Below are 16,264 nucleotides of genomic sequence, written 5' to 3'. Positions count from 1 at the left end.
ATATGGCTTTTTTGTAAGTGAAAAAGAATTTAACAAAGTAATCAAGGCTATTCCTAATGGCATACTAATTTTAACCAAATCCTCTGATGTAAATATCAATAATACAAGCCAACAAAATCTCCAACTTTTTGTAAATGGTCTCTCTATTTTTGACAAGTGTTTTAATAATAGTTTTATAAGAAACTCCTTTAATGTTGGATCCAGTCCTCCATGGAAATCAAAATGGCTTAAACCTCACTGTATATCTTGGCACAACATTTGGATGCTGCCATATAAATATCTAATTTCTAAGTAAAAGAAGTACTTTACAAAAGTATTATGTAAATGCAGTTGTTAGCAGATATTTTCATAGTGTTTGTGATAAGTGTACCTTTTGTAATGCATCTGTTGAGGATATTGAACATTTATTCTTCTATTGCCCTTGGTCTATTTCTTTTTGTGTTGACTTTAAAATAGACATAACAAAAAAAAAAAAAAAAAAAAAAAAAGTCCTTAATTTAGAACCTCACGATATTTTACTTTGTTATCAAAACCCATCTTTTTCTGATAAACATATGTGTATTATTAATCTGTTAATTATCTTAGCAAAGTTTTATATTCATAAGTCAAAAGTATTTCAAAAGAAACCATCATATATTACATTTTGTAACACGGATCTTAAAATATATTTTGAAACCCTTTCTAATATGAGATCACAAAATAAGAAGCTTTTAAAAACAATACAAATTCTAAAGCTTTTCAAATGTATGTAATTGCCCTAATTGCCTTAAAGTTTTTTTTTTTTTTTTTATTTAATTTGTATCTTTTTTTGTCTTCTTATTTTTATTTGTCTTTGTTTATATGTACATTTGTATTAAATTGTAATTTTTGTTGTTGCTGCAGTTATTTTGCATGCTTTGAGATGTGCAATGTTTTGCTGTTCACATTAAAATTCTTTGTGTGATGGAACTGAAAAAAAAATGAACGCGTGAGAAGCGGCGCGGATGCTGCTGCGCATGCGCAGTGAAGCTGGTCTCCGGCCGCCAGGCGGCGCTGATGCTCCGCGCTGCTGTGTGCTCCGGTCTCGCTCTGCTCCTTTATTTCCGTGCTCCGATCCGCACAAGCACACATTGCTCGTCTGCTCAGTAGTGAGGATCCGTGATGGCTCGACTGCTGCTCAGGGGATCTCTGAGAGGATACTTCACCTCTCCGCTCCGGAGGATGGGCTCCGATCAGGTACTGAAGATTAATGATGAGCTGAGGCTCAGAACACACACACACTTACACACACACACACACACGTGACTGCTGCTCTTGTGATCAGTGTGAACGCTGAATTTGAATGAAGGTGACTGTGTTTCTTCAGTCCTCGTTTAAAGAGCCACGCATGTTTGAATCCCGCAGTAGATAATGACCAGATGTGTGTATTGAGCGAACATCTAATAGATAGAATCCACAATAACAATATTGCCTCATGCATTTGAAGATTGTATAAATCACGTCTGTGGACAGAACACGTCTAAACACATTATAAACAAATATAACTATAAATGTTATGAAGTCACGTGAGTATAAAAGCTCCTCCTGAGTCTCTGCTGAACTTCAGATCATAGTGAACAGAGCATCACAATCATTTTCTTAATGATCTATTTTAAAATAAACATATTTCTGAGTGTTTAGTGCTGTCTGGTTCAGGCCTGTCGTGGATCATTAAATATTAGGATAAAACCAGCATCAGGTGTCGACGAGTCTCTGTCTTAATGAGTGACTCACTGAATCATTTTCATTCAAACGATTCGTTCAAAACAGCTGATTTACTGAGAAACGAATCTTTGACTCGGTGATTCTAAAAGAGATTCATTCAGGTAGGGAAGTGTCTCTGAGATGTGCAAAATAATCTGATTAATAACAGACGATCTTGTGTATGAAGTTTAACGGTGTTTGTTGAACTGTTGTATAACATTTCCATCACAAGTGTGATCACTCTCATACGCTGATATTCAAGGAAACACTTAAATCTTCTATCTATACTAAATCATATACACTCACTGATGTCTGACTGCTCTCTCTGTGTGTGTGTGTGTGTGTGTGTGCAGCTGGGTGACCTGGGGGCAGGAGCAGGTAAAGGTGGAGGAGCGGGGGGGTCGGTGAGGGCGGCCGGAGGAGCGTTTGGGAAGAAGGGAGCGGCGGAGGAGGAGCGCTACTTCAAGTGAGCTGCACTTTCTTCAGATTAGAGTCACTTCTCTAAATGCTCAAGACTGTCCCGGGTCTGAACACACACACACACACACACTCTCCAAACCGCTCCGGAGCGCTCTCCCAGGCTTCATGTATCCCATCATGCATCATGTTCTGGAAACAAATCACAAGACTTTTTGCCGAGATCTCATGAGAGCTGACACAAACCTTTCCAATGTAAGTTAAATATTAATAGAATAATTGGATGCTACACATAATTTGGAAGAAAAACTAATTCTTGCACGTTTCACTGGTGTAAAGATGAGCAGTGACGCTTACATTACCGTCTCCAGCCGCGAGAGGGCGCTACAGGAGAACTGGGCAGCACAGAGCGCCCTCTCCAGGCTGGAGACGGTAATATTTTCTCTTAGTTCATTTCTCTCGGTTCATGTCAAATTAATTTTGATAAGTCGCACCTGACTGTAAGTCGCAGGACCAGCCAAACTATGAAAAAAAAGTGGACTTATAGTCCGGAAAATATGGTACTTCACTCGAAGCACCACACATGAAATCAGGTGAACATTTAGAAGATTATTTTATTATTTTCAGATAAAAAGAGAGCTCACATATTTTTATTACACTATAAGTGTGTCCCTTCAGATAATGAGACGTTCAGCACTCTCGAGGTCTTCCCCAAACACAGGAAGTGTGTGTGTGTGTGTGGGGTCAAGGGGTGGATCTGTGGTCATGAAGGGCATATAAACCCAGTCTGATCTGATGATGAAGTGCTCCTGCAGGCAGAAGGAGCAGGAGCAGCTGGCCGCTCTGAGGAAACATCATGAAGAAGAGATCGACCATCACAAGAAGGAGATCGAGCGTCTGCAGAGAGAGATCGACCGACACCAGGGCAAGATCCGCAAGCTCAAACACGACGACTGAAGCTCCAGCTTCATCATCCTCTTCATCACTGTGCTTCACACTAGTGCCTCGATCACATGATCACGTGCTTCAGGAGTAAAGCTGTTGAACTCTTCAGATGAGAGAGTGAGGGATGTAGATCTGTTGCAGGTTTGACTAATAAAGTGTTGAGTGTGTCTGAAGCACAGGTGTGTTTATTTGACCTCGGGGGTCAGTGTAGTTTTCAGTCATTTTAACACACACACATCAGACACTGAACCAATGAAGTCTATACTGATCTCTATTCTAATTCTATTCTGCACATAATTGACCCTGGAGTGTTCATTTACTGCTTGTTTTCTTACAATAACACTAGCTTCTCTAATCTTTTTGTATTATATCTGTGTTTTTTTTTTGATTATTTAAAAGGCCTTGCTATGTGTACTGTGTTAATATTGTTATAGCGCTTGCGTATTATTGCTCTTTTGTTAGTTTTGATTCTATTGTCGCTTTGGATAAAAGTGTCAGCTAAATGTAAAATATGAATAAAATTGAGTTAAAGTAATTAGACTGATCCAGTTTAAAAACACAAGCAGTTCATCAGACCCAACAGTTTTCATGATGTCAGGTTTATCTGAACACTTTACATTAGTCACGCGAGGGGGTCAGGGACGGACTGGCCCTCGGGAGCACCGGGACATTTCCCCGTGATCTGATGCTCATTCCCGCTGTGCAGTCGATCAGGGTGACCTGCAATAGTCTGATATGCGACTGAGAATTAATTGACGGTTTTATGAATCTACGAATCAGGCGATTGCGGAGTGAAAATGGCACCACCACATGACCAAACATCAGCGAAGCACTGGCTAATTGGCTATATCCAGAGGCAGATGTTCGCAAGAGAATTACATTTATATTTACTAGGGATGGGACGGTTCACTGAACAATCCGAACCGCTTGGTTCACCACACTCTTAGAAAAATGATTCACGCTACGAACTCCCGAACTGATTCAAATGATTTGCTATAGCCAAAATAACTCAAATGATTCGCGAACCCGCTTTGAACTCCGGAACTGACTCAAATGATTCGCGATCCCGCTTTGAACTCCCGAACTGATTCAAATGATTTGCGATAGCCAAAATGACTCAAATGATTCGCGAACCCGCTTTGAACTCCGGAACTGATTCAAATGATTCGCGATCCCGCTTTGAACTCCCGAACTGACTCAAATGATTCGCGATCCCGCTCCGAACTCCCGAACTGATTCAAATGATTTGCTATAGCCAAAATGACTCAAATGATTCGCGAACCCGCTTTGAACTCCGGAACTGACTCAAATGATTCGCGATCCCGCTTTGAACTCCCGAACTGATTCAAATGATTTGCGATAGCCAAAATGACTCAAATGATTCGCGAACCCGCTTTGAACTCCGGAACTGATTCAAATGATTCGTGGTCCCGCTTGAACTCCCGAACTGACTCAAATGATTCGCGAACCCACTTTGAACCATAGACAGTAAAGCTTTGAACTCCCAAACTAACTCAAATTATTTGCGAACCTGCTATGAACTCCCGAACTAATGATTATAATGACACTGTTTGAAATTATGACAACTTTAACATGTTCACTCTGGATAATAGTTTAGCGCTAGCTTCTAGGTAGCTGTGCATTATTAAGTTTGCATTTTTGTAATTTTGGTCTCGTGTGTGTATCTGCCATCCTCTTTAAAAATGAAAATCATAAAAATAAAGCTTCGGCATTTTAATCACTGTTTGAGTTGGTTCAGAATATGCGCCTGTTTGAATGTCAAAAAGCTTATCTGCTAATGTTAGCTACCGTCTACCATCCAGCAAATATACTGGTGATTTAACGTCACCGCTAATTTTACACAGTTTAACAACAAAACAAAACGCTAAGTGAACATTACTAGCTAAGTTACCCTCTTCATGTTGGTTTTGAGCGCTATGCAGCCCAGCTAACCAGGAAAATGGTTTTAAAACAGTGTGGTTTATACAGCGTCTCCTGCAGCGGGGAGTCATGGGCAGAGGAGCGCAGCGTTCGCTACATTAGCTTCTTGTGTCGTCTGGGGTCTGATTAACAGTAAATTCATCAAATTAAGTGTCCACAATGCTATTTCCCAACAAACTGTAGCTGTCATATTTTACGGGTTCCACGGGTTCGCTGTTTGTCACTTTGTCTATAGGCAAATATATTATGTATATTATAATATATTATATACAATATAAATAAGATTGAGTGACAAGTAGTGCTCGCCATGTTGGTAATTTGGTTGGCATGACTTCGTGAGTGAAGACGTCTTGTCACTGTTCAGTTGCTGAGAGGGAACGGATGACAGTTCGTTTGAGTTCTGGGAAAACTCCTTTTATCGAGAGTTTTTAAGCCAAATGTTTTGTGCTGTAGTAAAGCAGCACAGCAGACACAAATGAGCGTCTAGCGCCGTCATTGGCTGCTGCAGCAACTGGCACTAACCTATGGCGAGGCGGCTCAGACGCTTGAACCAATCAGGGCACTTCCCGCCCTGGCACGTCAGAGCCCGCCGAAATGGGCGTGGCTTTTGGCTATAATCGACCCATGCCTAGCCTATGAAATAAAACGTTAATCAAAAAAATAATCACACAATTGTGCACATCATTAATCCTAGGCTTTTTTCAAGCCAACTTAAAATGTGTCTACAAACTTTACTATATAGTCAGGATTTCAGAATAACAAATACCAAGTTTGTTTCAAAAGTTACAGTTATTTTATTAAACTAAGACAAGAATGTATTTAAGTACTGCAAATGTAAAACTAACTTAATTGATAGCAAAATATGATTTTAAATAAAGGTCACTGATGAGATGATGTTTGTTTTTTTCGTTTAGACAGGACTTTTATTATTTAAATTAAAGTATGTTTATGTATATTTAATAAATATGATTATGTCACACTAGGCATTTCTTTCTGTATGTATATTTATATACATTTCATTATTTAACATGTGCACTCATTCATAAATTATATTTATACACATACAAATTCATAATTTCAAGTGTAGCTTAATGGGGTTTTTTGTATTATGTCTATGATCTTCAATACTTGATTTATATTTGATAAACCTTTTTTAATCATATAATATATAATAATTACTAATAGAAGTTTCTCTCTTCTTGTCTAGCGTGAAGCAAAGAAACAGACAACACCAGCATTCAGCAATGTATTTATTTAAATACAACATTAGAAACAATTATACTTTTACACACCTGATAGCAACCGGTCTCTCTTGACATTTCTCCTGTAGAACAAAACTGAATAGAAAGACTGAGTCGGTCTCCTTCTCAAGATTAAGGTGAAGGACGCGTGTAGACGTTCAGAAATGACAGACATGACTGATGAGGACATGACAGGAACAGGGGCAGAAGACCCACCCTCTTCAGCTTCTCCAAAATGATAACGGTGTGTTTCCCAGCAGTCTCCATTCTACACCTACCCCTTCAGCTCTCACAGAGTCAACATATCTGAAAACACAAATCAGATCAATCAGTCTAAACAATCAGTTCAAGTTAAAACTCTACAAATATAGCAGACTACTGACTTCTGACTATGACTTATATTACTCTGGATGACCTTTGGCTTTAAGGATCTCAAAAGTTGGTATTTTTCCATACACTACCCCCATAATTTCACGTTTTCAAAATATGAGATGACATATTATCCCTCAATATGCCAGGGGGAATTATATTTTAAGCTGAATTAAATTTTGGGATTGCAATAACCATAATGATTACTTAACAGCCATCGTTTTGGGGATTCTGATGAGAGTGAAGAAGAGCCAGAAGATTGTGACTCTGCATCTCTGAGGATGCCACGACCTTCCAACAAGAAGGAATAATCTCTTCTCATGGAAATAACAAATCATAATATTAATATGAGAGATCTGGTTAACATTCTCAGTGCTGAAGATATTCCCGTCTCCTTGTATCCATTCCTTCAGCTCCATCATCATCTTACAGAGGAACTACTCCTCAACCTGGAGAAAACTGTCTGGATAAAAACTGTTCTCCCGAATAATACTGACGACAGTGACCCATCTATATTAACACAGCAATGGTCTCTGTTTCAGATCAATAGACTGCATCTGCATTACCGTCTCAGATTTTCAGCTTCAATCCATTCATGGGGTTCAAGTAGGACGTAGATGATGTGTAAATGAATAAATGATTTACAACACTTTCTGCATCCTCTAATCTAAAGTGTCAAAAAATTACATAATAAGAATAAATTGACATTAGTTGTTGTAGTATCTAAATTGGATGAAACACTTGATATGTGACTCTTGTGGAAACATTAGCATCACTGACCCTATGCTTCTGGAGACGCTCTACATCTGTGATGAACTATTAATTAAGAGATGAAATATGATCCAGCGATAGTATGAACCCTGAAAGTAACAGAGGCTCATATAATGCATTTTAATAACTGAAAGAAACATATATTTGATGAACAAATTAAGCCAACTAACATGATTTATATTCTTCTGGTTTATCAACTAATACATTTAAACATTACAAATGCAGTGAAAATTCAGGGATTGGTTACATCTACGGTATCGGTATCGTTTAGAACCAAAAATAAAAGGATCAGACTTGTTCTGCAAAATGTGGTATCATAAATATATGATTTCAATATCAAAATAATTTGACACAGGTAACGCTGCAGCCCGTCTGAGATTAAGAGCTTTTTCACATGACTATGAGCATGATATTAAGTATAGAAGTATATAATACAACTTTCATTCTTCGGGTGGATCATCTATGAATCTGTTTCAGTATCTTCTGAACGGTTGAGAGGATTGTGAGGAGTGTGAACGGAGCGAGGCGGTGGATGATGATCAGGTGTGGGAACAGACCCATCATCTCATCAGAGTCACTGCATGCAAACGGATCGACTGCCTGCTGCTTCTGAGAGCTTCGATCATCTGCATTTATCTGGATCTCCATCATCATCATCATCATCATCATCATACACACTGATGGAATGCCCTTTTGTTTGAGTTGTGTGAGTTGTATTTTAGTGTTGATTTTGGGATAATAACCTGACACCTAAGGTCTCTACTTGAATGTTAAGTGGCTTTGAATAAAAGCATCAGCTAAATGACCTAATGTAATGTAAACCAGGACTAAATGCGAGTAAAAGGAGTTTACCCACTGCACAAATGTCAAAAATAGAGTTGATCCACTGGTTTATGTAATGTAATGTTAAGAGTTTACCTCCAAATAGATTGTTATAGGACCTTAACAAACTTAAAATATTACAAAACCAGATTGATTTATCCACATACAATATGTGCTCTGATCAAGGGACCATAGTGTTTGAACATTTTGGATCTTTTTAATGAGCAATAGTGGACGGCTCGGCACACCTTACCCTGATCATGAATTCATAGTTTACCCACCTCTTATTTTAACCTCCACAACCCTGTTTATAACTTTGTAAGTCACGTAGTGATAGTATAGTTGTATATATAGAAACTAACCACTAGGTGTCAGTATTATTATACTTACCTGACGACAGAGAGTTAGACCATGACGTGTGTTGTTGCTGTTCCTGCTCGCAACCTGAAAGTGAATTAAAAGAGAAGTTATATTACAAACAGTTTCTTAATTGAAATAAAAAACATTACACTAGTGTTCTCCACAAACTACGACCTGCCTGTGACAGATGGACAGCTTGACAGACTCACAAATATGAAGCCTAAATTATCGCTATCGCCCCCTGGTGGCTTGCTCCAGTACAGGTAATATGTAAAAAAATAACAAACTTGGAATTAGAATTAGTATATCAAATAATAACATATTAGGATACAATTCGAATTTTATTTTATATTACGAGATCTGTTATACAGTATCTGGCCCTTACAGTGTCTGCAGAGTGGCCCTTTGACAAATATAGTTGATGACCCCTGTCCTACAGCAAGAACAGAAGGGATTTTGAAAATGAGATAAACGGGTCCAAAACGGACCCGGGCCAGATGAGACCGTATTTTTATGAGTCCGTTGCGAGTCCGTGGCGGATATATGTTTCAATTTGAAATGGACCCACCGTGGAGGTAAGGTTTTAATCGTGGATGGAGCGCGGAGCAACGCCTTCGTTTCGGATCCGTCATTGCTCAAGTGGACGCCGGTACGGGTCCGTTCCGGAACCCGCTATCCCTCTGCGGACGATCCGCCGGCGGAGTCCTTGCTTTTCTGTGTGGGTCAGAATTATCATTTTAGGCTCAAATGATTCGCGAACCCGCTCCGAACTCTCGAAATGATTCAAATTATCCGCGGAGCCGCTCCGAACTCCCGAACTGATTAAAATGATTCGCGACCCCGAACTGACTCAAATGATTCCCCAGATAGCAAGCAGACCTTGATTCAACGTCGATTTTTGGTTGTAAAGGTCAGTATCGGTGGTCGATCAAATTTCGATGTTGAATCAACGTTCACTATTTGGTCGATTGACAACACTTGCTAGCTGCAGCTCTGTTCCTCGCTGCTGTTTTCACTGCTTTCGGTAAGTTTAGTAAAATTGCACAAATATCATATGCCACTGTTCCTGACATCTATCTTGCTTGTATTTGACCCGCATCTGTTGAATTTACTTCTTAGAAATGGTTTAGTGTTTTTGAACAAGTCCGTGAGCATCTGAACTGTTATCAGAGGAGGTAAGGTATGCTAACTCCATAGACTGAGCTTTAAGAAGAGTTTGGGATTTTAATAACACATTTGTGTGTAGATGAGAGGCATTGACAGTTCTGTAAAAGATTTGCTGGTTGTTTTTCAATGGATGTTTTATTTAACCTAAATCTACACTAACGTTACCGTTAATCAGTGACGTCATTACATCAGCGTCACAGTTCAAACGCATTTTGATCTCGTCTAATGGTAAACAAATATTGATAAAAACTGTACAGGATATTTATTTAACACATATTCTTTCTCTTTTCTACATTTCTAGTAGCTTGGTTTCTTGTGATAAAACTGTCGTTGTATACTGATTATTGTTGTCTCTGTGACAGATTGCTTGTTATATTTCTAGATTCTTCTAGTGCTTGATGATCTTCTGCATCCCATGATGAGCAAACCTCCTGTCCAACATCTCCAAGACACACTGATCCATATGACTAGCAGGTTTACCCCAAACATACACTAATGCTATCCTTTCCAATTTCTGACATAATATCACAATTTAAAATAGCAGTTTTCTGTGTGAATCTGTGTTAAAGTGTAATGTATTTCTGTGATGCTCCGCTGTATTTTCAGCATCATTCCTCCAGTCTTCAGTGTCACATGATCTTCAGAAATCAGAATAATATGATCATTTACTGCTCAAGAAACATGTCTGATTATTATCAATGTTGAACAAAGTTGTGCTGCTCAATATATGAATGTGTGTGTGTGTATATATATATAGAGAGAGAGAGAGAGAGAGAGAGAGAGAGAGAGAATTCTTTGGTAAAGAGAAATATCTTCTTGATTAATTTAATGTGTCCTTGCTGAATAAAAATATGAATTTCTTTTTAAAAATGTAGTGTACATTACTATTTAGAAGTTTGGGGTCTATATAACAATCAAGCTTTAAAATAAATAAATAAACTATATGCTGTTATAAACGGTTTACACAAAAATATAAAACAGCGCTGTGTTTTTAACAGTCATATTTATCAGAAGTGTTTCTTTGGCAAATAGCAACATATTATAATGATTTCTGGAGGATCATATGACGCTAAAGACTGAAGTAATGCTGAAAGATCAGCTTTGATCACAGCAATCCACCGACCCTTCACAAAACAAGCGTCCCTCCTTAAAAACTGTAGCTGTGTCTGACACCCCATGCTGCTCTCACAGTACACCCCTCGTTCTCACACAGCGACCAAAGAGGAAACTGACCACACACAGACACAAGAAGACAGAGAAGGTCACTTCTGCTATGAAACAAGTTTTCTGCTTTAAATTTGGCCCCTTTTTTCGTAAAAGAAATTCAATCAATAGTGTTTTGTGCTGTTTTAATGTGTTCCAGATCACTGTAGTGCCTCAGATCAAGCAGCACACATGAACCGATCGAAGACTAAACAAAACTGTGAGTTTAGTTGAACTGTATTCTACTATTTAACAATACACTCACATTATTTGTTAATCAGTCTTCTCCCACAGATCCATCAAGTCCTCATCTTGTGTGTCTGAATTGAACAGCTGGACGGTGCCGGGTTCCCTCTCATCATGGTTGATCGCTGTCAGCGTGTGTAGTGTATGTATTACGTCCCTGTGTCAGCGGAGATGGTCCGACCGTCAGGTGAACGCAGCGCTTACCGAAGTCACACAACATTTCTACAGAGTTAGGAGCTCAGTGCACACATAAGGCGCTCCGGATTATCATGCTAATCTTTCTCCTTCTGTTTCCTGTTTCTCCAGCCTCACGTGTGGAGACTTCAGAAGATGCCAGACCTCACAGAGATTTCTGATGATGGAAACTATAGATGAACATCCAAAGCTGCTAAATAATCCTTATATTGTAATCATTACCCGAAAAGGTACGTTTGCAGGGTGTTTTAAGGTGTGCTCCTACATTTTCTGCCTGTACTCCTATATATTTATGATACACATGTAAATGACTGTAAATGAACATGAAAAGCTGTTGCATGCCTTTCTCATAAGCGCTCGCCTGTTAGCAATGCTAATTTTATTTAACAGTGTTATTCCTGAGCTCATTAAACAGTGATTGTGAGGAGTGGGGCGGGCCGAGAGCTTTGGGAATGGAGCGAGGCGGTGGAGTGATTGGGGATGAGCGACACCTGCTCCACCCACCGGTCTCGAGTCTCACGGAGGAGATGGAGGATATAAACCTGGAGCGACGACAGTGACGGACCGGAGAGGACCAGACCTGTGTTTAGCTGTGTTTGTGCGTGACAGTCGTCTGCGAGGGGCTGGCGCGATGTTTTGACTTTGATTGTCCGCCGGTTCCTGCCTCCTCCTTCCTGATGCCGTTACAGTAATATTGTGGCTTTATTAAACGATCCTCTCTGAAAATACAGTTTCACAGTGTTATCTGTGTACTGTCAGCGAGGAACTCTCAGTAAATCTAGTTCACAGCACATCAGTGAAAGCAGTTGACTGTTACAGACGTGTGTTGGATCAGGGTCAGATCTGAATTCTGCAGGTAGATAGATCTCCAGCCCTGTTATATTGGTAATGTATGATGGATGTTGTTTTTATTGCAGGTTTCCTGGGATGAGCGTTGAAGAGATCAGCAGATCAGATGTTGGTCTGGACAGCTGTAGCTACAGTACACCACACTGACTTCTTTTCTACTACTGTTATGTTCTGTGAAGGTATTATTACAGCAAACCTGAGCACCTGTGACACTGGAAATGTTGTCATGAATAGTCACACATGCATATTTGTAAATTGAAAGTCACAGATAGATTTTTTTGGTACTAACAATGTTTCTTTTTAACTAATTCTCTCCAGCACACACAACACAACAATGACACCATTTCATTTTCTGAGGTGCACAAACCCTATTCTACAACTAAGAGAACAACAGTACACTAGTGCTCAGTTTAGCCCCTTTCACACTGAGATTCTAGATAATACACGGGTAATGTGTTCTGGGATCGATAGATTTTGGTTCATTCACTCTGCCAGTGATTCTCCAGAATCTGTGTGTGCGTTCACACACAACCCATAAAGATCCCGTAAAGACACATGACATTACGATGTGACGTGTTTAGTTTCACTGAAGCTGGTGAACGATGTCAGCTTCAGAACGGATGAGGAACTAACTGATCTCTGCTTCATTTCAGCTCGCACATATGTTCTCGTCACAAACATTGATCTGCCTTTTTTTTGGGGACCACCGTGCTTTGTGAAAGGGGCTTTAGTCTAGCACACTACACATGAGTTATTTATTTACTGTTATTATTATTAAAAAAATTTTTTTTTACAAATTAGAGCAAATTGAATGGAAATTAATTGAATAGAAAAGGTAAGTGCTTTGGGAAATGTCTGAAGACTCAGCTGCTCAAACTAATAAAGGCAGGTCATTCTACCATGATCTTAACTACAAATATTACTATTCTCATAAAGTCTGTGAATATATCCAGTTCTAATAAACACATTTCAGGAAAAAGTTAAATGAAATGCAGCCCTGCATAAATCTGGTATAACTGAGCCTGTGAATTTATTAATTTGTAGAATAGGATTCACCTGTAGTGAAGGTTTTGAGAAGGGTTTGTTGTGTTTGTGAGAGAGAAAGAAACAAGTACAAGCTTGCAACCCCAAAAACATTTTCTTGATGATTGAAATATTCTCTACAAATACAAACTCCACAGTCACAAGTGCTCAGTTCTGTTATAATAATGTACAAAGTGTCTCGATTGTACAGTAGATGTACTGTATGCAAATATAACAGGGACATTAACAACTGAATATTCAGTGGATGCAAACCTGTCACCTTCAAGTAAAAATTGACATTTTGAATCCAACAATCATTTGCATATTTTGTGTAGATCCAAAGAGTTTTCGAAAGTGAATTAGTTCAATAGCACATGCTAAATAACACAAGCCATTTTTTGTTTACATTTTATACTGTAAATGTAATAAAAAGAAAAGAAATAAATGGTTTACATCAAATGTTGCCCTTTTATATGAAAATATACAAAAGATAATATTTTTAAGGCACTTGATAAAAAAAATTACCGCCAAACCTTAAATTTAATCATGGAGTCATAGGACATATATAAAAAACTAAAAATTAACTTTATTGTCTAATTGTGGCCTACATGATCAAACCTTGTTAGAAAAGCAATGATAGTGAACCGTGACTGCGGCTGTCAGTTTGTAAGGTTCTGCCTTGCATCTTCTTTTGTGACCCACTGAAAATAAGTCAAACACATTTGGTCATATTTTTATTTATTTAGTAAATATAGCTTTTAATTTGGTACTTGACACAATTTATATTAGCCTATAATATACTTTATACCTATTTGTGTGTAAAAGCATTTTATTAACTTAGAAGGTTTGTGCACATGTATTTGTAACTGTGTATAAACTGTATTGTATAAATAATAAAGAAATTGTGACTGAATGTGATGTGTTTAATAAAGTTTTACTTATACAGGCTAATTTATTTAGTAGTAAGTATGTGAGATTTTTAAAACAAGCAGAAAATGTTAATAGTAAAGTAGTTTCACCCAAATGAAATCAACATCGTTTCAACGTTAGGTAAGCAAACCAATTAGATTGTTTTTATGTTGACAACGTATTGATTCTCTGACGTCGTTTCAACTAACTGAAAGATAACGTCGATTCAACGTTAGGTAAGGCAACCAATTGTGATTTTCTGTTAGTTTTGAATGGCGTGCCTGAGGTTGGATCTACATTAACCTGATGAGCAAAACGATGTTGGATCGACGTCGGAGATTCTATGTCAGTTTGCTATCTGGGTCGTGAACCCACTCTAAACTCCCGAACTGACTCAAATGATTCGCGATCCCCAAAATGACTCAAATGATTCGCGAACCCGCTTTGAACTCCCGAAATGACTCAAATGATTCGCGAACCCACTACGAACTCCCGAACTGACTCAAATGATTCGCGATCCCCAAAATGACTCAAATGATTCGCGAACCCGCTTTGAACTCCCGAAATGACTCAAATGATTCGCGAACCCACTACGAACTCCCAAACTGACTCAAATGATTTGCGATCCCCAAAATGACTCAAATGATTCGCGAACCCGCTTTGAACTCCCCGAACTGACTCAAATGATTCGCAAATCCGCTTTGAACTCCCGAAATGACTCAAATGATTCGCGAACCCACTACGAACTCCCGAACTGACTCAATTGATTCGCGAACCCACAATGAACTCCCGAACTGACTCAAATGATTCGCGATCCCCAAAATGACTGAAATGATTCGCGAACCCGCTTTGAACTCCCGAACTGAGTGAAATGATTCGTGATCCCGCTCTGAACTCCCGAACTGATTCAAATGATTCGCGAACCCGCTCTGAACTCCCGAACTGACTCAAATGATTCGCGAACCCGCTCTGAACTCCCGAACTGACTCAAATGATTCGCCACCCGCTCGAACTCCCAAACTGACTCAAATGATTCGCCACCCGCTCGAACTCCCAAACTGACTCAAATGATTCACAATCCGAAGTTCCCATCCAAATCAAATGACACCGCCAGAGCTACTATTGGCTTAGTTCTCTAATTTCATAACATTTACTGATTTTAAGGTACAAAAAGTATGTTGTTAGCAGATAAAATATCAATATTTCCATTCTGAACTGTTTTTTACACGTCTAAACAACCACGAACATAACCAGGTGAGCAGATCACTCTCTCACTATTTGATTGCTCTGGTCTTTATCCACTCATCATCATCATCATCTTCATCCACCAATCAGAACACACGAGAACTCTTTGACCACAGCTGCTGTGCTTCAAAAGCTCTTGCAGCAGCTCCACACTGGTTTTCTCTGAGGTCGGATCCAGTGCCGCATTAAGAGCTCACTGGGCCCCGGGGCTATGAGTTACTGCAGGGCCCCCCCACCACTTTAGGTCCACAACTATAGAGAGAGAGAAAAATCCTGCATTTTTCTAAAACACTGCTGAAGTTGCTTTACATAAATATAATCTAGAATCATTCAGAATAACAGTTGCCAATTCCTTTACAATATACAATTAAGAAAATAGCTTCTTGAAAAACTTAAAGCACTGAATAATATTATATTGTTTAAAGTAATCAAATATACAATACATAGATTTCACAATAAATTCAATTCACGTTTTATTTTTAACTTAAACAAATACAGCATATAACATTCAAAACTCATTGGCTTAGACTGCATTTGAAGAAAAATAACCACATCAGTTTTCTGTAGCCTTGTGCAAACTTATTCAATAGAATTAGACTTCTAGAATGTTCTTTCCAATGCAAAGAAATAATATTTTTAATTTAATTTGACAACCTTTTAAGGAAGTGTAGTGCAAATATCTTTATATAATTATACTTTCATTATAATTAACTTCCTTTCCAGTGCAAAACAATAATACATAAAAAAATATTAATGACATAATAATTATTTCCCTCCTTCAGATACCTTACTAAGAAACCCATCAGGAATGATTGACACATTGTAAGGCAGCGGGAGAC

At 38.6% G+C, this 16,264-nt stretch overlaps 1 protein-coding gene and 2 long non-coding RNA genes across 4 annotated transcripts; 2 read left to right on the top strand and 1 right to left on the bottom strand.

The window, feature by feature from the left end:
* Window positions 1-1,049: 1,049 nt before the first annotated feature.
* Window positions 1,050-3,257, top strand: LOC127953831 (ATPase inhibitor A, mitochondrial). Its single transcript, XM_052553163.1, has 3 exons — window positions 1,050-1,215; window positions 2,076-2,188; window positions 2,955-3,257. The coding sequence occupies exons 1-3, from the start codon at window positions 1,141-1,143 to the stop codon at window positions 3,094-3,096; spliced, it is 330 nt and encodes a 109-aa protein (XP_052409123.1). The 5' UTR covers window positions 1,050-1,140; the 3' UTR covers window positions 3,097-3,257.
* Window positions 3,258-6,258: 3,001 nt separating this feature from the next.
* Window positions 6,259-11,440, bottom strand: LOC127953833 (uncharacterized). Its single transcript, XR_008153347.1, has 4 exons — window positions 11,224-11,440; window positions 9,157-9,302; window positions 8,619-8,672; window positions 6,259-6,572 (listed from the first exon to the last, which is right to left on the bottom strand). It is a non-coding gene; the product is annotated as an uncharacterized LOC127953833 (long non-coding RNA).
* On the top strand, window positions 9,474-14,171 carry LOC127953832 (uncharacterized). 2 transcript variants are annotated; one of them, XR_008153346.1, is made up of 5 exons: window positions 9,474-9,612; window positions 10,138-10,229; window positions 10,969-11,016; window positions 11,119-11,178; window positions 11,511-14,171. It is a non-coding gene; the product is annotated as an uncharacterized LOC127953832 (long non-coding RNA). The 2 variants fall into 2 exon arrangements; XR_008153345.1 differs by having other exon boundaries at window positions 10,969-11,178.
* The last annotated feature ends 2,093 nt before the right edge of the window (window positions 14,172-16,264 follow it).

The sequence above is a fragment of the Carassius gibelio genome, chromosome B3 (assembly GCF_023724105.1).
Source record: "Carassius gibelio isolate Cgi1373 ecotype wild population from Czech Republic chromosome B3, carGib1.2-hapl.c, whole genome shotgun sequence".
In the NCBI taxonomy this organism is placed as follows: Eukaryota; Metazoa; Chordata; class Actinopteri; order Cypriniformes; family Cyprinidae; genus Carassius; species Carassius gibelio.
This window is presented reverse-complemented; position numbering and strand designations above follow the sequence as displayed.

Coding starts and splice junctions, on each gene's coding strand:
- LOC127953831 (XM_052553163.1), top strand. CDS start 1,141: ATGGCTCGACTGCTGCTCAGGGGATCTCTGAGAGGATACTTCACCTCT. Junction 1,216..2,075: donor GGAGGATGGGCTCCGATCAG/GTACTGAAGATT, acceptor GTGTGTGTGCAG/CTGGGTGACCTGGGGGCAGG. Junction 2,189..2,954: donor GAGGAGGAGCGCTACTTCAA/GTGAGCTGCACT, acceptor GTGCTCCTGCAG/GCAGAAGGAGCAGGAGCAGC.